The sequence below is a fragment of the Plectropomus leopardus genome, chromosome 13 (genome assembly GCF_026936395.1).
Source record: "Plectropomus leopardus strain MGB_pleo_1.0 chromosome 13, ASM2693639v1, whole genome shotgun sequence".
Lineage (NCBI taxonomy): Eukaryota > Metazoa > Chordata > Actinopteri > Perciformes > Serranidae > Plectropomus > Plectropomus leopardus.
In genome coordinates this window covers 13,475,738-13,496,860 of record NC_142188.1, presented here as the reverse complement: position 1 = coordinate 13,496,860, position 21,123 = coordinate 13,475,738, and the positions used below count along the sequence as shown (strand labels likewise).

The 21,123-nt window shown below is 38.9% G+C and overlaps 1 protein-coding gene across 2 annotated transcripts in view; it reads left to right on the top strand.

The window, feature by feature from the left end:
- adam12b (ADAM metallopeptidase domain 12b) overlaps positions 1-21,123 on the top strand; it is a 108,650-nt gene that overhangs the window by 31,992 nt on the left and 55,535 nt on the right. For both annotated transcript variants that reach the window (XM_088086117.1, XM_042502410.2), the window contains exon 5: positions 19,700-19,778. In XM_088086117.1, coding sequence (XP_087942243.1) covers positions 19,700-19,778 — 79 coding nt within the window. The remainder of the gene's footprint in view (positions 1-19,699; positions 19,779-21,123) is intronic.

Sequence of the window (21,123 nt, the reverse complement as noted above, 5' to 3'; positions counted from 1 at the left end):
GTTTACTCCACCATCACTCCATCAGTTTCTCCCCCTTTGCCATAGTCCAAGAGAACTGAGACTTTTTCACGTTTTTGCCTCCCTGGATTCCCCTCCATATTTACTGTCCACCTGGTTTGCTGCTCGTTGTTTGGTGCTGGAGAGAGTGCAGCTATTGGTTGTTGACAATTTTCACATCATTGAACTTCATTGTTTGAATGAGCCAAGACCAAAACCTTATGATAAAATTAAACATGTTTGATTTTGCTGGAACATCAAGATGAGAAGAAGACTGAATTAAGGCAGCACAGATTAAGTTTGATCACCACCTTTCACCAAACGCTCAATCACAGGAGTTTGCACAAATGGCAGTAAATTTGCCTGCAACAGTAAAATTGCTTGAAAAGTCATTTGGTGTAAGGCCAGCATAAAAGTGCAGTTCAACAGTGAAATGAGAGGATTATTACCATGCCTATGTCTGTTTTTTTTTTAGGCAGCCAAACAATAAAGTCCTTCATCATAGTAATATAAACTGCTGTGCAATGTGTCTGTGTCTAAAAACCCTTTAAAGGGTTTCACTCAAATCGACCTTATCTGGATATTGCATGTATAATACAGGAGTTTCATACCGGGTAACTGAAGTAGCTAGAAGTCTTTTACCTGCTGCTGTTTTTTTTTGTCAGTGTCATGTTGAAAACCAAAATACTTTGACTGATAGACTTGTACATGTGTGCAGTGACAACTATCCCAATGCTCACATCTTGTCTGGTCGATGAGATACGGAGCATGTGGCCAAAACCAGAGTTTCCTCACGTCCTCTCTGTTTGAGTATTGATGCGATTGTGAATTTCACCTCTTTTCCCCCCTGATGACATTGTGCTTGTAGTTATTGCTAAGCTTTGAGCACATACTAATCGCATTTTGCCTCCTGCCATCTTTAATTAGTTGGCTAAAGAGTTTGTGGATAATGCAGAGTGCCCTTGGGGAAAGTTGCCCAGTCCTGAAGGACAATAAGTTAAAAAAAGAAAAGAGAGACAGAGAGAGAGAGAGAGAGAGAGAGAGCTGTCTTAGGCGTTGCTTGGGGAAAAGATTAGAGTGGTAGTTTTTTGACCGGTGGGATCAGAGCCAAGCATCAGAGCCATGCTAGCTCAAAGTGTCTCAATAGTTTGTCTTTTTTTTCTTTTAAGTCTCTCCCTATCTCGGGCTCACTTTCTCTTTTTGCCTCCTGCATTTCCTAAAAGTGTGATTGATTTTACAGACCCAAAGATCCCTGGGGAAGATTTGTGTTAAGCCTGTTTTTTGGCCATAAAGAAAATCCTACACTATACTTAAGCCCTATATGCATAAATGTATTCTCATATTCATATGACTACGTAGCTTGAATCAACTTGTTTATTAAAATGTTTTTGTTACAATACATCCGCAAAAAACTGTAGTTGGAGTGCAGCAGCTGAAAAAAAGAATTTTGAGGAATAATTGGCCAAATGACGAATGTGTTGCGGTTATTGTCATTATTTTGGTTTCCATGAAACAGTTAAATACATTAATGCACTAATGCAGTATGTCAGCATATGGCATCATCTAATTGTTCAGTGCTACAGACCTATTTTTAGGGGCCTGCAGCAGCAGCAGAGAGGATGCTGAGGGTGTTGTCACAGCACTTAGCCGATGTGGTCAGGTTGTCTCTCTGTATATGTTCATTTCTCATTCAAGCAAGGGAACATTGAGCAGAACATCTCCCAATTTAACTGCTTTTAACCTTACATATACTGTACAGAGAGTGGGTCGCCTATCAGAGGTGCTAGCTAGCAGAACAATCAGTTTCCTGCGAGTGCGAGCGATTTTCTGTTTCCTTTTCAAGCACTTAACATCCAGTAAGAGCTCCCAAATGAGAGCACAGATGTGATGCATTTTCAGCCTCTGCCACAACACCTTTAAAAGGCCACAGCTCTTTTTTTATTTTAAATTAGACTGTGATATACTCAGTATGGTGTCAGTGGAGTGAACTATTGACTTGGTGTAGGTGAGCAGAAAATCTATTATCTGCGTTGGATTTTTTGATATACAGTGAGGCAGATGTTGATGGTGCATAATATTCGTATTTATCCTCAGCATCATTTATCTGCATCGGCAGGAAACACTGGTGTAAGAAACCTGGAGAGCATGCCACATGAGTGATTACATTACCTTGCTGTACGTAAATAGATCTCTCAAGATAATAAAATGCATGTGTGATCTGTACATTACTGTATAATGCACTCTCATGCATTTGTCCATGACAGGAAACAGCCACTGATGCACAATTTCTCATCGAATTACAGTTCCAAGGTCAGGGAATCACTCTGCAGTAAAGTGTATCAAAATCACTTTTCACACACAACCTCGCCTTGAAAGCGTAATATAAAAGCTTTAACGACACATCCTTTTCAAAGTAGAAATTGCTTCGTGTGTGGCTCACAGCCTTCTCTACATTGCATATCAGCACGGCTAAGTGAATGGGTCATTTGTAGTGGACCCATGAGAAATAAGGACTTTTCTGCCCAAGACATCAGCTTAGCAGCTGTTTCACACTCTGAGGGGTGTTTATCTGATATGGTTAATGCCAGCAATATCGCTCACCATGCTATCAGCCCATACAGGTTATATAAAATACAGATTATACAGATTATTGAGATTGCTGCTGATGTTGCTGCTCTTGAGCTAAAGCCACTGGTCTGCAGCTGTTATCATGTATGTTCCAGATCCATTCAGTTCTCTAAATCACATCGTGATTCAACTTACCATAGTAAACACATCACCTGATGCATGTATAACACACACTGTATGCACGGCGGCTTTCAAGAATGCTGGCGGGTCACATAATGTAGTTCTCAGCACAATGTGACCAACAGCTCTTTCAGTGAACACACAGCTTACAGTCATCAGTTCAGAGGGTCAGCTGTGTTTACACAAAGCACACAAACACACATAAGGTAGCTCTATACACACATGCACACGAGAGGAAGCGTGCTCACAGTAAATCCAGATGTGCCTTGGAAAACAAGGTGAAGAGGAAGTGCATCATATGACATCACTGATTGAGGGGAAGTTTTTGCTGAACTGGGTCCATGTTGAACAACACAGAGCTGCAGCACAATTAATCTGCAGGCTGTGTGTATAAACACAAAAGCCAGAGGGAGTTTTTTTTATGGACAAAAAAAAAACAAAGGCGTACTGCTGCAGATTTTATTATTAATCTGCAGAGAAGCAGATAAACTGTTGCCGAAAGTGATAAATGTGTTCTTTTGGAACAGAAAAAGGAAATCTACAAAAACAAATTTATGGTTCATGTTCATGATGTGGGAACATGTTTCATTTAGCTAAACTTACTTTGTAGATTTCAAACCAGCTTTGCATCATAACAATGCAAGACTCTGTTAATGTGTTGCCTATTTCAAACCTCAAAGTTCTTCAGAAACATGTTTTAGTGCACTGTTTAACCGTCATATGATTTTTTAAACAGGAAGTCTTTCTGTTTCCTGTTTTGTAAAAACATGGAGGCTGAAAAAAGAAGATAAAATGATCAAACTAAGCAGCACTGATTAATTAGGAGCTGAGATTTTGTTCCTAAAATGTTTTCAGAGACTAATTTTAGTGCACTGTTTCACTGTAATTTGAGATTGTTCTTTACTGGCTGGCTGCCATATTGTTTTCCGTGTCAAAACAGACAAGCTGGCATTATGTCGTCCACAAGCTGAAGGGTTTATCGGTCTGGTGCGGCACAGAGCATTCTGATAGTGGCAGGTTTTCTAGCTATTAAGCAAAAGTGAATGCAATTGCCCATTTCTAGTACATTGACAGCCAGGTTTTATGAAAAGACAATCTCATTTTTTTCAGTTTTGGTAATCTTTTTATCAACTATGATAATATTTTCCTCAAAGTTATCACTGATATCTGGGAACACGGTGTTGTTATTTCAGCACAAGTCTGACAATGAAAAATCCAAGAGCAGAGCAAATAATCGCACAGCTGTAAAAAAGCGTCCAAACCATTTTATTTGGAGATAAAACTGAAAGTAAGCAGCTGAAACATAATAAAAACTGCATGCATTTACACCAGGGCAAGTCCAGTAGACTAAAGTTGAATCAGAATTCAGTTGATAAACTGGATGTATAAAGAATTTTGAAATTTGACAGTTTATTTTCATTTTTTTGTCTTTGTTTTCCTTTATTTGGTCATCAGACTGCTGGTCTTTCTTGCTGTGTCTCACTTCTTCTTTGCAACTGTCACTGTTTTCCCAGATCACTAGATGAATTTGGAGAGCTCAATGTTTTTATAACCAGTAAGAATGATTGCCAAAAAAAGTCATGGAGTTATCCTTTAAGGTTACCTCACATCTTTAGGATGTACTGAGCAGTGAACCGTGCAGCACATACAGTCTGAGCTTCAACTCCTGACAGTCAGTGACATTTCGTGTAATCCTTTCACAGAACTTATTGAGAGGCCACAGACTTTATGACTTATGTTTCCTTTGGTCAGCGGATTAATAAATGTAGTGCAGTATTGTATTTTAGACTGCTCACACTTGTAGCTATCAGAGAACTATCAAGTGCCTTACAGCTAGAAACCCCAAATCAGAGCTCTGATTAACTTAAAAGCACTTTGTTGTTTTACCACCCGTAGCCCACGCAATAATTGACATCTCCCGCTCAATACCCAGCTGCCATGACGCCTCGCGTTATACCACATCAGCATCAGTGACAGATTGCTCACCCTGATCCTCAAGTTAAAATGATACATCAGTGCCAAGTGGAAGTTTCCATCCCCACCATGTTTGCAAGGTAATGGGGTGGAGAATGACAGATTGCATGCTATTATCTTATTGGAGAATCAGCGCAGCATCCATGAAAGTGTAAAGAGTGAGTTTAATGACGTGAGACATTTTTTAAGAGGAGGGGAAGAATGCTTCATGCGGTCTGGGGCTGGAGAGCTGATGTTCTGGGATGTGTGCAGTCAGCGGAGCGACGGCGTGTTATATTAAAGCAGTTTTAAGTGCTCCTTACAGCTTGGAGTTTAAAGTTGTCTGTGTGTCAACTTTTAGTGTTTCAAAACGATGGCATGGATGTGGGAGAGTGAGAGATGATTCATATTGACATGCACCAGTTATTGCATATTTTTTGGAGGAAGAAAGAAATGACAGTAAGGAAAAAATGAACAAAGCAAGGACTCTCTGACGGTCGGTCTGTCTGTCGATCTGACAGTCAGTCGGTCAGATACCGGGAACTGTTCATCTGTTCCACTTCAAATTTGGTGAGAGTAATGCTGTGGACCCAAGGGCATTCAGTGTCCAGTTTGATGCAATTTGAACATGAAAGATGGTCAGTATTAATAAACTCTGAATAAACAAGTGAATGGTGCTCTGTGCAGCAGCGGGGGCGGGGATTTGCGGACTTAGTTGAGTATGTCATCCATGGCAGGCCTTTACAGGCAACGGCACTTTGACTGCAGTTCACTTTTACTGCTGTTTGCTGGATGTACTAACTGAACTCTTCTTCACGTCCCTGGAGTCAACAAGCATGAGTGGATTGCCAAAAGGAAAAAGGCCACTTTGCCTTTGCAACTCAAATTGTATAAGTTTGCCAAACGAACTTAAACTACGGTGGCTGACAGGGGCAACTGTGCTGCACATTGACAAGCAAATTAAGAAAAGATTAATTACAAAAAGGTACAAAATATGACTAAATCCTAATAATTTAATTATTGTTCTCACTAACAAAGATCAGACCAATCTGACATCATAATGACACAACCAACTAAGAAAAATGATCAGACCTGATTAGTTTGGTCTTCAATGTATGATAAACCTAGTCCTATTTTTGTCTGAAATGCAGTTTTCGGGCAGTAGTTAATATGTTGTATTATTATTTTAATGAATTATTTAATATTATCTATTTTCTTAGCTTGACTGCGGTAAACACTTACATTTTTGCTAATTTTCCAACACCACTGACGGATGGCCAACTCCAATACCCATAGACTGTATAAAGTAACATATCTCATCTGTGTGCATCACTATTAAGTGTCCTATCAAAACACGTGTTGAGGGATTTGCAGTGCGTTCTCCAAATGCTGCTCTTGTGTCTTCAGAATGATGATGTTTTCTTAATTCGCTTGTGCTTTGTCTATTTGTAGCCTGGTTCCCCCATATTAAAAAATAAAAATTAATAAAAATGCTTTCACTAATTAAATCAATGCTCTACTTTTTCATTGCAGCGGTTATGTCAAAACAATTGCTTATTACACCTATTTTAAAATTACATTTGCAATACGTTCAGTGTATTTCACCTGTGTTTGTGAGCACAGGCACCTGCAATTTGAGCGTGTTTCTCTCAGATGGATTTTGTGATTTTTGGGGCCCCAGGCAAACACCGTCTTGTACTAAAACACTTGTACTCAATGAGAATGTTGGTGCTGGCAGTGATAGAAGAAGTATTTAAAACTTTTTTTTTCTGAAATATAACTATCAACTTGCAATAGTAAAACTATTAATACCTCTCCGTAAAAATCATGTATTCACATTTTCATTTCAAATAAAGAGTGAAAGAAAGGCTTTAGGGGCCATATGCACGCTGTGTTTTTAACTGCCTGGAAAACGTGAGGTTGGGTGCTGGGTGCTACTCTTGTCTCTATTCTGTGCCAACTTTAATTAGTGTGGGGGCAGGTTGTGTCTGAGGTTGCTAAGCAACCATACACAGCACCGTATCATAGGTGCGTCACCAGAAATCCTGAGTGCAGAGCTGATCTTCCTGTTTTTTTTTTTATGTTTTATGTGTAGTGCATAGGAGAGATGTAAAGCAACTTACTAACTTTACCTCCTGATATTTACTGAAGAAAGAGGACATATCTGCCAGCTGTCATTTGTTGTTCCCCATCACATGACACGCTGTGTTCTAAAAGTTGAACTCTATACATCTCAAGGCGCGACCATTGCACTCTGAAAAATGGTTGTTCAGGACCACATGTGCATTGAGACGGTGTTGGCGTGGTTTACGAGCGTGCCTCCATTGAAAACAATGGAATGGAGCACACAAAAGACGTGGCATGTGTTTGGCCCCTTATTAGTGCAGTCTACTTATGTTTAATGAACATCTGTTCATGGTGGAGCTTTCAGTTTTAATATAAGTTTCATGAAAAGTAACATTTTTATTGCTATATTTTGTGAGTAAAATCTGTATCTGCGATGTAACCTGTAACAATTTTCCGTCAGGTACTGTAAATGTAGTGAAAACATCTGTAGTGGTACAGTGTTTTCCTCCAAAGTAGAAATACACAGTAAGTAAGTAGTATACAGTGGATTTGCATACTTTTGAAGTGCTTTGGGGTTTCTTTGTACATTATTTCAGGAGTACAGTAAATTAGAAAAATTAAATGATTCAATATTTTTCATATCTAAACATCAAAATAAATCAAGAGCTGTTTGGGGCCCTTTTAGTTGGGAGCCCAAGGCATTTACCTACCTTGCCTAATTTTAAAGTCTGCCCTTGGTGTCTGTTTCAGTGAACCAGAGTGTATTTCAGCGGCGTTTCTGAATTTAAGTAGCCAAGACTTGTGTCAGCCATGTAGTGGCAGATGTATCTCTCAGGACCAAAGGGAGCACAGTGTTCATTTGTTTATATAAATGGCTCTCCAGAAAGCTCAAAACAGCAGCAGCACAGGCCAAACAATGGAACCATTCTGATCAGGCATGTTTTGAACAGGCACTGTAAATGGAAGGGAAGAAATATGAAAGACAAAAACATCTTTAATATTTTTCTCTGCTCAGCTCTTAATTGCTAATTTCCCCTGAAGACAAAAAAAGTGGCTGAACAATGAGGCTGCCCAGGGGAGCCTCCATAGATTAATTGGACAGATAGGAACCCTCTGACATTAACATTTATGCATTTGTTTACTCTTTTTCAATGAATAATAATAGGCCACCTCCCTTGAAGATCCCTAGTCACTCATTAGTTCCGGTGTGTAGCTTGTTATGGATGAGAATATTGAAGAAGCAAAAGCAAAATACAGTTCATCTCAGTGCTGGGCCGGCATACAAAAACTATTTGTAGAAGTTGTTTAGAATACTTCTGTCTCACAAACTTTTAATGAAGATGTGATGCCACTGCACAGGCTTGTTATCCATACATCAGCTTCACTGTGCAGGGGAACATCACAGGAGGTAATTCTAGCCTTTTGTATTGTGTTTGGCAAGCATGCAAATCATCAACCAATTTTGCAATAGATCCAATTTACGGTATGATTTTTTTTTTTCCTGAATTTCCTTTCGTAGTGATACACTCAGTTATTCAGGCATGATGTACTAAATTTTTCAGTGTTTTTTCACCATTTTACATAGGTTAAATGAAAAGGCTGATGATATAGATGCGTATTCTTCTATCACTACATTATATACATACACATGAGATGTGATTTCTGTGATTTCTGATTTACTGGCACTGTTAGCTTGCGTAAATTAAATTTTTTATTTTTTATTTTTTCATATTTTTTAGGAAACATTGATAACTGGCTATTTATTAAGGTCTGTATGCTGTAAAATTTGATTTCATTCAAAACTGTTTGAAAAAAGTAATAATTCCTTGCTATCCCTTTTCACGGTGGGTGACATACATTAACTGTAGATGGTCAATTAAAAGTATTTTTCCAGAAAGAACTATTGATGTAATATAGAAGACTACAAATGCATACTTCTCCCCCCTTAATGGCAAGTAATACAGAGGCTGACAGCTTGTTCTGATTTTATTTTCTCTCACCTTACAACTGGATGACTCCCCCCTAAAGAAAAAAGAATAATTATCAAAGTGAAAACAATAAATATTCACATTTTACATACACAAGTCAGCCAAACATATACAAAACAATAAATGCTGTACAAATATAAATAATTAATATTGGCTGATTGTCACTTAGTTCTCAGCATAACACAGTTGTTGGCAAAAAAAACAGCTACCTGATATACCAATTATGAGTCTGGGTTCAGTGAGATAAGTGACTCGACAAAAGCAATTACAGATAACCGTCTCTTATAGAAGTTATCAGCTAAACCTCTCAGAGTAAATTTATTTTTATGCCTCTGCGCCATCAACAGCTGTGGCCAAGGGCATCATGTTTTCAGGTTGTCCATATGTCCGTTTGTCCCACTCTCATAAACGTGATATCTCAAGAACACCTTGAGGCTATTTCTTCAAATTTTAACTTATTAAATTTCATTGTCAAAGGTAAAAGGTCACTGTGACCACACAAAACCATGGCCATAATTCAAGAATTCATGTGCTAAATATGACAGAATTTCACATAAATGTCTAAAAGAATAAAATTATAAAGTGATGATCAAAAATATCCAAAAAGGCAAAGGCCAACTTCATGGTGACATCATAACGTTCAGCAAAACCATTATTTATCACCATAACTCAGGAGCAAACTGGGACACATTTGGTCAAATAGTGAATTGCTGGCAATAGTGTTGAAACTTATCTGATTGAATAGATCTTTTATGCTTCTGGGTCAAAGATGTCTGTAAATTATCTATGTTTTAGAATATGTAGCATCTTTGAAGCAACATCCATGTTAAAAGCATTGTCAGCTGTCAGGGTTACATATGAGTCTGGACAGACATGGATGGAAACTGTAACCACAACTTGACTGGTTTGCAGAGGCATACAACCACAACGTGGTAATTTTAGTTTTCTAAATGCAGAAAAGACATTGAATCCTTTGGCCAAGAGGAAGTTAAGGGTGGATTTGAACTTTACTGGTGATTTAAGATAACTAGTATAAGACCTCCTTAGATTTGTAACTGTTTCCAACATCACCACAATAGATTGATCAAGCGTGTGTTCAGTGGTCTGCAACAGCATATTTTTCTAACAGCTCACCATATAAAGAGCATATGGTTCACTGCTTGTTAGTGGTAGTGATGTTGCCTTCAGGCGTTTTGAGTTCGTACCATCGTCATTCAGCGCCCAGAAATATTCTGTGCTGCTTTGTTAGGGTGATAAAGAATTCATACACTCCTTGAGCCACACAGCTCACATTCATAACGGTCTAATGTTTAGCTGTGAAAGCTTGGAGCATTAATTACCACAAACAGCCTCAGTGGTGCAATATGTGGAGGGGATACAATCGCCAGAGGCTACTTGCGCACAGAAATGGACAGGTTGAGCCTGCGTTAGAGCAGCTGACCAGAGAGAAGTGAGACGATTGGCCTGGATTCATGTGCAAGGTTTGCTCTTACTGTACTGTAGATGAGCGCATTTTCCCTCCCGTTGATTTGACAAACTATTCCCTTTAAAGGGCGCAGGGGGAATATGACATCATGCTCTTTGTACAGTTATGAGGAAAAATATGTTTCGTGTGGGAATCGTTTTATGGTGTTAAATATTCCGGACGTGTAGGCCAGCAGCTATGAAACAGTTCATTCTTTAGCAGCTCTGCTGTACCTCACTGCTGTTTGCTGTGGTGGTAACCATTTAGTTTACAACTGAGAGAAATAATGACATTGATTTAGCTTCAGGACAAATTGCAGTGTTTCACAGCCACCAGACGTGTGCTTTCGTTAGAGGTATAAAAAGATTTGGGGCTTGATGGTGTGTTTAATCTTTGTTTTGCACCTGCAGTTTTGCATTTCTGCCCAAAGTCTGTTATCAATTCTTACGACTTTTTAAGACTCCACAGTTGTAAAAAGCATTGCCAGTAAAAAGCAATGGGTGTTAAAAAGGAGTATCTTGAAGCATAAAAGATAAGGTTACCATCGGCACGCAATAAAAGAAAATAAAACCCTTTGGAGATGCAAAGACGATGTGTCAAAGTGAAGAGGCATACCCAGAGGAAAGAAATGGACTCCAGTGATCTGTTAGTTCTTAAGACTCAAAGTGTCTGACAATTGATGCACACTCCCATGCTACAGATGCCTATATTTACCTTCAGGCATTTATTCTATACAAAAATCCCCTCTTAGTGGCTATGTTTAATACACAAAATAATAATATTTTACTTGGCTAATGAAAATGAATATTCCACCAATATTCCTGTTTATATGACCCCATACATAATCCGTTCAATGGAGGCCAGGCTGTAAACATTTATTTCTTCTGTAAAGTTGGGGATTTAAACATGGGGGTCTATGGGTATTCACTCTGTTTCTGAGCCAGCCTCAAATGGCCAGTCGATGAAATATTGGCACTTGCATTGGATTCAATTTTCAGCCTTGGAGGTTGCTGCTTGGTCATAAACTGTGATTAAAACCCCCAACTGAGATGCATATTCTGAACGGGCTATGTAAATGCTGATAGGATGCCCCTAAAACCTGAATAATACCAGCCTGTCCCACATGTCTTAATTGGAAAATGAAAACAGAATGTGCTGTTGTATGACTCGCATCAAATACAGAATATTGTCATATTTATAGTAAAAGCTAAATATTACTGTGCATGCAAATGCAGCCACTGTGTCCTGTGAAGTGATCAGGAGAGTAATACAGTCCAATATGGGTACATCAGCATTATCAAAATGTCTCCCTTTAGAGGGATGTTTTCTTTTTCCCAACAGTCGGTGACCATCAGCAGCCTCCTGTTCCCCAAGGAGAAAAATCTTATGACCTCCCTGTCACTTGCTATCATTTTTTATTCTAACTTTCTGTCAACACCCAAATATTATCTTTCACGGGGACACAGTCTTCACAGATAACAAGTCAAGCATTCATGAAGGAGATCATATGGTCAGTGATGTGGCTCTAACAGGGAAATTTAATTTATTATCTGGCATTTTGTGATTTCCCATGAATGCCTGTGATTTTGTTAATTTTCGAGTGTGTGTGTGTGAGAGAGAGAAACAGCCTCCCCTCACTGTATCATTATACCACGATTCATCGTTCACTTTCTGCTTTCTAGTGCGGAGAGCCTCGTTTCTCCCTCTGCAGTTTGCTTTACTGATGTGATGACTTCACTCGCCTCGGGCTGCACATCACACACAGAGCTGGCAAGCCTGAGGTGAGGGACGCAGACGGAGAATGCTGTTTGAATGAGTGTACCGTTCTTGGTGATTCAATAGCAAAAAGACAGGTTTTCATTTGGATCTGAACCTCATGTCAACTATAGAGTGGACACAAGTTATAACACTCATCACTGCGGCTTGTATGTTTTGGGCCTGAACACTCGCAGACTGAGTCATTGGTACATTTGTATCTGCAGGGCCGTTCTGGGGCTTTAATCTTGAAAAACAACATGGCAGAAATGACTGTTGTTTTTCTGTCTTTCTGTTCTCTGTGATCAGAGTCGTGTTTTGGGAAAAGTATCATCATCTGGACCTTTGAGAAGTCACAGCAGAAGGATTTAAATGAGAGCGAGCTGCTCTCTCTGTGACTTCTAACTGAGCAAAGATGGATCTTGACTCATTAAGGAGTTATCTTTGCTTTGGTTGGTCAATATTTAAATGGGCTTGGCTGATCAGCCAGCCTGTTTGATATTGGTCTGCTGCCTGCTGAGGTGTTTGTAGTGGAATTTTTTAGTTTGCTCTCTCATTTATGTGAATTTTTAGCTACACTAGCAGCAGGAATAAGGTGCTTGGACAGTTGGTCTGTCAGGCCACCACTTTAGTCCGCACTAAGGAATGAAGACTCCTGTGAATGTACTGTATATGACTTTGTTGATCCACTGACTTTAACTCTGGCACCACAAAGTTTGCATGTTTTTTTAGGGGAAATATCAACAACTTTTTGATGGATTGCCATAAAATTTGGTGCAGATATTCAAGACTCACAGGAAGGAAACTAAATCACACCCTGACATCGTATTATGTGCCACCAGCTGATTTTCAAATTTTTGATTTTTCAATTGGAATTTCTCCACATTTGCTTGATGGATTACCACAAAATTTGGTGCGGGCATTTATAGTTCCCAGAGGATAAATATGTCTGACTGCAGTGCTCCCCTGACTTTTTTTGTTCCCCAAGTTTATATTTATTTAATTTTTTTACATATATTACCTGTTGGTTGCTTTTAATATATACAAATAATAGTGTATACAAATACAATAATAATACTATTGTTTGACTTTCATCACAATAAAATATGGTTGTAATAGCACCAGGTACCATGGGAGTCAGAAGGAAGATAAAAGTACAGAAGGACATATACTATACCTACGTAAACAAATAAATACATTTAAAAAATTGAAATATATGCAAGTGGTGATATTAGAGCCTTTTCAAGCCCTAGCCCAATGGCAGGAGTCACAGTTGCACATCCACACAAAGGGCAAAGGAACCTAGTCAAGGGCAAAAAAGAAAAAAAAAAAAAAGAAAATTATATATATATATATATATATATATATATCAGGGACTGAACCTCCTGGAACACAGTGAACACAGGTGTAAACACCGCACAACTCAGAAACTATTGAGGAGGGTCAAGCCAAATGGATTACAAATTAACCCCAAACCTTTTTCTCTGAACCTCACACTGTGTGCTTAATCTTCTCCAGTTTTAAGCATGACAGTATGTCCCTAAAAGAGAGGATGCCATGATCCACATCAGAAAGTTGAAATTCCTCTGGGAGGAACTCCAAAAAGTGTGACAATTGGATTTAGCTCCATTACAGTTGTAAAAATGGTGAAAAAAAAAAAAGTTAGAAATGTACTCTTTCAAATTTATTCTAACCAGTGTTTCCACTGACTTTTCCACTTTTTCGGCTCGGTCTGAAATGTTGCTGCAACCATCCCATATATTGCATGAAACTTTGTAACCACACTCATGCCCCCTCGGGGTAATTTGTAATAACTCGTCCTTAATCAGTTATGTAGTGCCATCTTCTGTTAAAATTCTAATTTTTTTGACACTTTTGGTTTACTACCAAATACCTGCAAAACAAATGACATTTCCATCAGCCAGATAGTATGTGATACACCTGCTAAACATGTTAATGTTCATATGAACATGTAATGTCATTGTAAGCATGTTAGCATCCTGTTGCTAACATTATGCCTGTGTCACACTGCTAGCATAAGCAGTGTGCAATGGCTACCTAATTGAGCTGTTGCGGCTCGCACGCTTGCGATGCTCAAACAGACAGCGTTTTTGCTGCAGCGCTGCTGCAGCGCTGCAGGCTGCAAGAACTACCATTCCATAGGTAAAAGCAGTTACTCCACTCATTTACCGAGCAATGCAAGCTACTACATTGTCAACAGAGACTCATGCAATTATGTCCAAATAAAAAGTCTTTTATTAAAAGCTAAAGCCATTCTGTCAGTAGAAATGTTGCCAGAGGGCTTTTATTTTGAAACAGAACCAGGAAGGGTTGAGTAAATTAGAAATATTTGTATTTTTTCATGTTTATGATGGATGTAGACATTAAAACTGTCGAGAAAGGTGGTTTAAAGTCAGCCTGACCATCAAAACACAATATTTACTGTGTACTTTTGCTGAAAAGCATGTGCGTCACACAGAAATAATTGGTATGACTCTGTTTCTCATCTGAACAGCAGTCATGGCCGGGCAGCGCTGCTCATGCAGGCAGTGTGGCCCTGACATATGAACTTTTAGTGTGACAACTTGGCTCTGTGCAGATTAAGGACAAACATATATTGGTCTTTTACTAAACTAATAATAAAGTTACGCCTCCAGAGATAACTTTTTGTTTAAACATTTAATTATAAATTTAATGTTGATTTCAAAATGTAATAGCTATATAAAATTCTTAAAATTTGTTTGCTATTAGCCTGACTTTCATTATGCAATTCTGCCTCCCTCGGGATACAATCTTCTGAGAAAAATTAAGGATCAGTTTACTGCACAAAAGGAAGTGTGTCAACCATTGAACAACAATCGCTGGGAAAAAATGGTGCCGTTTGTTTTCTCAGGCTCAGCACTAGCTATTCGCAGCAAAGAAGTCATTTTGCAGTGAACGAGTGATTTTGCAGTTATCATTACTGTCCGCAGTAGTAGTGGACAGATTCATCTATAGGTCAGTCTGTTTGTGACAGTTACTGTAGGAAATATGAGATGAATGTCACATTATATGAGCAATTATTATAATTTATGCCATGAATGTTGGCAAAGTGAGGTGAAAAGCTTCCACATAGCTAAAATCTTGCAGTTATCTTGCGTGAAACCCCTACCCTGCAATTCTCGAAGCAATTGAATGAAGGTGATCGGTCAAACAGTCCATAAGAATATAGCTATCTAAAAAAATGAAAAAATTTCTTCAGTGAACATGTTCTTTCTTCTCTCTTCAATGTTGTCTCGATGTTGTATATTGTCAATCGCTCGTCTGTGGATAGTTGCTAAGCTCTGAAGAAAATGGAAAGCGTTCCCGCCAGTTTGAGCACCGGTGGCCTCAACACTGTTATTCCACATGGAGATGCTAGTTGGGGGTAGAATTGAAAAGATGAAAACTTATTGCTTTCACTTTAAGTGCCAGAGAAAAAAAAGGATTAATTTTATGATTTCATATTTTCACAAGTTACAGTTATGTTGTTGTTTTCGTGAGAGGCGCAAATGTACTTGAGTAATCTTTTACAAAGCCAGAGAAGTCGAGTGAAGGAAGGCACTCCTCTAATTCTGCAGTTCAGGGGATTTTTCTGTTTTGCTCCCTCCACTCCTCCCACCCTCATCTCCTTCTCTCCCTGGTTTTCTCTGGCTTTGCTGGCTTTGTACACTCCAGTGCACCCACTACAGCCAAGCCTAAGCTGAAGGGACATTGAGCTGTATGTAAATCAATTTGGAACGCAGCCGCAAGTGGAAATAGAATTAGACTTGTCAACCACACCTCTTTAGTTCCTCCTCTCCTCTTCATCGCTCTCTCCTTCTGTGGTAGTGTGCTCTTTTTCAAGTTAGGCGTACAGTACCATAAGTAGCAGCTATAGGAAGGCTTAGGGTTAGGCTCATGGGGGAGAGGGGATTAAGAGAAATCACTGAAGTTAGCAGTCTTCAAAGGAAGCAGAGAGACTGCAAGTGGAGCCACATTTCTCTCAAATGGTTTCATGCTCAGGGGGCTTTGTGTAATGGTGAATTATTACATGAGGCATGGAGTCACATATATGTAAATGAGGCCCGGCGCTTTAAATTTGCACAGAATTGTACATTGTACTCTCTGGATGCTTGAGAAAAGAACAATATTAAAAAACACTGATTCATGTAAACAAAGTGTGACACATCCACTCTCGGCTTCATCGATTATGCCGATGTAGGGAGGCTGTGTCTGCTAGGTTTGATTTGTTCTTTTCAAATAAAGCTCATCTAAAAACATGTTCGGTTCAGCAACAACAACAGTTCTATCTGCGGTAATTTCAGATATGAGAGAAAGTCATATCAGACTTTTCTTTTTTTTTTCTTCTTGGCAGCAGAAAAAGGAAGAGGGATTTTGTATGGTGCACTGTAATGAGTTTTTCTGGCCTTGTCTGTTTGGTCCCTGCATTGTGTTGTCATATTTCCGGCAGCCATTCATTGATTGTTATGTCCGATGTACTGTGTGTCAGCGATCCATTAAGTCAAGAGATGGCAAGGGAACAGAAACATATGTTCTTTTGAGACATCAGGGATCACAGGTTAAAAGGTTGGGAGTGACTCACAAAAAAATGTCCTTGAATGCCTTTTTGGCTTTACAGGACAGTGAAGAGAGCTAGTCATCTGGCTTTTAGAAACAATCAATAATTCATGCCATACTGTAGATTAAATTGCAAAGAAATCATGTTTATTCTGAAGCGCTTTTTCTAAGATGATAACTAAAAATATAAATGAGAGATTATTTTTTTAAGATGAACAGTGCTTTCTGCCTCCCAAAGGTGCTATTAAAATACCCCTCATTCATCACAATTAACCTGGATGACTATTAGTGAATGGTTAATTAGATGTTAGACTGTGTTTAATGAATCAAGACACACATGTAGGAGCATTGAATCAGTGGATATCGACTCCAGCAATTATTGGAGATTTATATGATGAAAAAGAAACGTGACTTCAGAAGGGCCCTGTATATCATAACAAGCAGTCAAATAGAAAAGAAGCAAACTATCAGTTCACAGCGCACTTAAAATGGTTTCATCTCGTCTTAAATCCTCTGATCTGGGCTTGATCCTACACTTGCAGTTGTATAATAAATTGAGCGTTTTAGGCTGAGACCATCATCTTCCACCGATGACTAATTTCACACATCCATCTGATGCTCTGCATTTCTGTTCCATTCATAAAATTCAACACCTGTCTCTTACAAATACTCGAGGAAAATTTAAAGCAGCACTTGGTGAGTTCACACCAGCTTTTCTGTGAGAAGAACTGAGGCGATTTTAAGACCAAGGCTCATCTGCGGTTCTGCATCTACATTGCCTCTGATTGGCTGGATATTCCTCTGGACAAAGAAAGGGATGGAAGTGAGAAGTTGCTGCTAAGAAAGGAGGTATAATCACATGGAAGTATTTTTGTATTCAAAGAGAAACTTACTTTCCTGCATTGCTTGGGTTGCTGTCGTTAGGTGCAACAAGGATGACAGCCTCTGTCTGCTTTTAATTAAAATGTCAAATTTTTTTTTGAATGCACATATACTCAGAAAATAAAACCAAGACCTTTTTTTAAAGGGTTCTTTTTACTGGGACAGTAAAAAGGCAAAGAGGGAGACATTGGAGCAGTAGAGAAACGAGAACCAAGGACATTTGATCATCTGCAGGGTCATTCTTAACTGTATAAAATGCACAGTCTCACAGAGGAGCTAAATGGTAACCAGCAAGGGCAAAGGGAACTCTTGTCAAACACACAGTAAGCATTCATGGCCTCATAAACTGTGTACTTTTGCCAGGGAGTTGATTACAGGCAGATTCCAACATGTAAAACCCATCTTTAATACAGTATGTATGGTTGTACCAAGGGCACGCTGCCCTAAGCTGGCTGTCCCAAACATGCCCCCAAAAGTCCAGCACGTGAGAATTTACTTGGAATTACTGCTCACATGATGCAAATCCCATCTTTACTGCGAACTGTATTAGAGCATTTTGAATTTTCCTTTCAGCAAAATACTATGGCATTAATGTTATTGGGAAGTTTATCACTTTTTCACATTTTCAACACTGCTTTTGCAGGTTCAGTTTAAAGATACATATTTGGGGATTTTCCATGAAGCATGCACTTCCCTCTGATGTGTCATCCATTTTTAATGAGACATACCGAGCTCTTTAAAGTGATTACTGGCCGCTGGCTTATCAGATTTGTTTAAGAGCTTGCTAATGGTGTGATAAGGCACATTAAAGCGATAATAAGTATTTAATGAAGTTAAATGTGGTCAGGCTCAGGCCACTGAGGATTGATCCTTCTTTAAACAGGTCATGAAAAATGAGATTTGAATGCAGAGATAAGATATTAAGTGTTCCAGAAGTAGGAAAAAATACCTTATTGGCTTGATCCACTCTCGTCTTATTCTGGTTTTTAGTCCATGCAAGCTGTGTGGGATGGCAGAGCACTGTGGGATATGAATGATTTCCACTGTGATTTAGGCAAACACTGCCGTTACAGTTTTTGAATCCTCTACACCTCCTCTTCTGTCTTAATGAGTCCCATGTTTTCTGCAGAAAAAAGACCATTTGTGATACTTTTCTTAAACTTTTTGTGTATATGCAGTGGTTTCCAAAGAAACAACAACAGAGAGGTTTTGTTTGTATCATTCTGTGTCCCCTCTCTAAATTCTGAGGCTTCTGTGGGTTCGTGAACAGAGCACAGGTGGAGCTCTCCATGAGTTTTATTTTCCCTCAGCAGCAATTTGTGACTCGTGGTGTGGATAATTGATCTGTCGATACATTCAGAGCTGATCAGATCAATGGATGAGAGGAGAAGCTGCTGCAAATGAATGCAAACTAGTAGACCCAGCAGATTTAACACTTAAGTTTCACTTTTTATTCTTCTGCTGCTCCATCTGTGCCCAGAGTACCGTCAGCGCACTGAGCGTAGTGCAATGAATAATCGAACATTACATATTTATTCCAATAGTACTCCTCATGAAGGGTCCAAAACAAATAAATTATTGCATTGGAAAACCTTTTTTATTTATTTATTTTGCATTATATTCACCTTTGGTCCATGGTGGAGTTTTTTCGAATATTTTGGACTGGACTCATGTCATACAGTTGTAGAAAAATAATGTCACTTTTCTGCATGTTTCGTCTGTTAGTACTCCTTCTCTCTTTCTCATACATACACACACATACTGAGATCATCCTGCCTGATGTCAGTGTGATTATGCAGCTGCAAAAGATGGGTGTTCCTGCTGCTCCTTTGCCAATGCTTCGGGTGGGGCTCACTGTGTCCATCTGCTCATGGCCCCTAGGAGAAAAACACACACAAATGGACACACAGTTTAAAATATATCCATACACGCATATGCACAGAAATGCACATGCACAAAATAATTACCTCAGCAGGGAATCTACTCAGTCGTGCTGAATGCCAGGGGATTCAAGGACACATACAAATCACCTAATAAATTCACAGAAAATCAAGTCTCTCTTCTAGCCTCAGAATGCTAAGCATTTTATCCACATTATCCCTCCAAATCCTTGCAAGCAACACCAATCTACATAAAAAGTCAACTAAGGGTCGAGTTTTCTTAGTAGGCTTAAAACACAGACTTTTTTTTCCAAATTCAGATTTGCAGTGTTGAAAAATATACCTGGGTGTTTGATGTTTCTTTCTCTCTCTCTCTGTCTTCTTAGGGGTCTTTTTGCAAGCCATTACACTGAGACACATTACCGGGAGGATGGAAGTGCAGTCACCGGTGCTCACAACTTCACGGTACGGTGGCACTCGAGTGCTTTTGACATTTATGGTTGAGTTGACGTGCAGTAGTGCACTGCAGTCATGCTGTAAAAACTGACCCTTTAAAAGTGTTCACGAAGCACTATTATAGATGAAAATCAACACTTAATTATGTGGATCATTTACAAAAAATAGAATTTTGGATTGAAAATAGAAAGGTTAATTTTTAAAGATTTTTTTTTTTTTTTTTGACCCCTTGCTTATTTGAAAGCCTCTGGCTGTTGCTGAACATTTATCCTGTGGCCTACATGATGATAAGCTGTGTTTTATGCTGGCTGTTTTTCAGCCATCAGGATTTTATTATGGAATCCCCTTTCAGCAGCTGATCTGTACTTTTTTTTTTTACTTTTTATTTTCTGTGTATGCTCACCATGTAAAGCAGAATGCCTGCAGCTCTTGAAATTGAAGAAAAGATTGATGTTTGTTTTGAGTACTTATTGTAACTCACAGTGACAGAATTGATTCTTTGCTGTATGTTTTTTTTTTTTTAACTTCAAGTTCAGTAGAAATAGGGTTTCACTGCATTAGAACACGTAGCCATTTTTAATAGCCAAAGTAGAGGTGGGATCATGTCTCTGTGGCATTTCAAAAACCTGTGATTTGTGATTTCAAAAACCGTCCCCTTTCTGTCTTTAAAAGGGCAGTGTGTGGGATTTAGTGGCACATTGCACCAAACTTCTGCCATGCACTGAACGTGAACTGCAAGTCAGGATTTCTTCAGTATTCATTGTTCAGTAGGTTATTACTGGGAGCCTAATAATCTACAGAGGTCTAAAATAAAAAAATAAAAAATTCTGACGCTCTCGTTGTGCAGGGGCTACTAACTACTGTGGTCAAAATGAAAACGTGCATGGCTCCATCTAGGAGCAATGTTTGGTTTGTCCATTCTGGGCTTCTGTAGAAATATGGCTGTGCAACATGGTGGACTCTGTGGACCACAATCTGCTCCCTTTGTAGATATAAACAGCTCATTATAAGGAAAGGAGATTCTTATTTTCAGGTGATTATACAATTGGGAAAACATACTTATTGTATTATTATATTATATTTCTGCCAATATGGCCCTTAAATCCTACACACTGGGCCTTTAACATAGTTAATAGTATTCAGCTCTTTTGCAACTAAGTGAAATTGAAATAATTGTTAAATGAACGGTGGCGAGGACAGTTTGAAAAGTTGCTCAAAGCTTGGAGGAGAAATTTTTGGTAACTCGGCAATGACTGACAAGTCAATTTCCTGCAAAGTTATGCAAACAGTGTTTTCTAAACTCTCTCTCTCTCACCTTTAATTTTGTGTGGGAGGATGTTACAAGCATTGCATC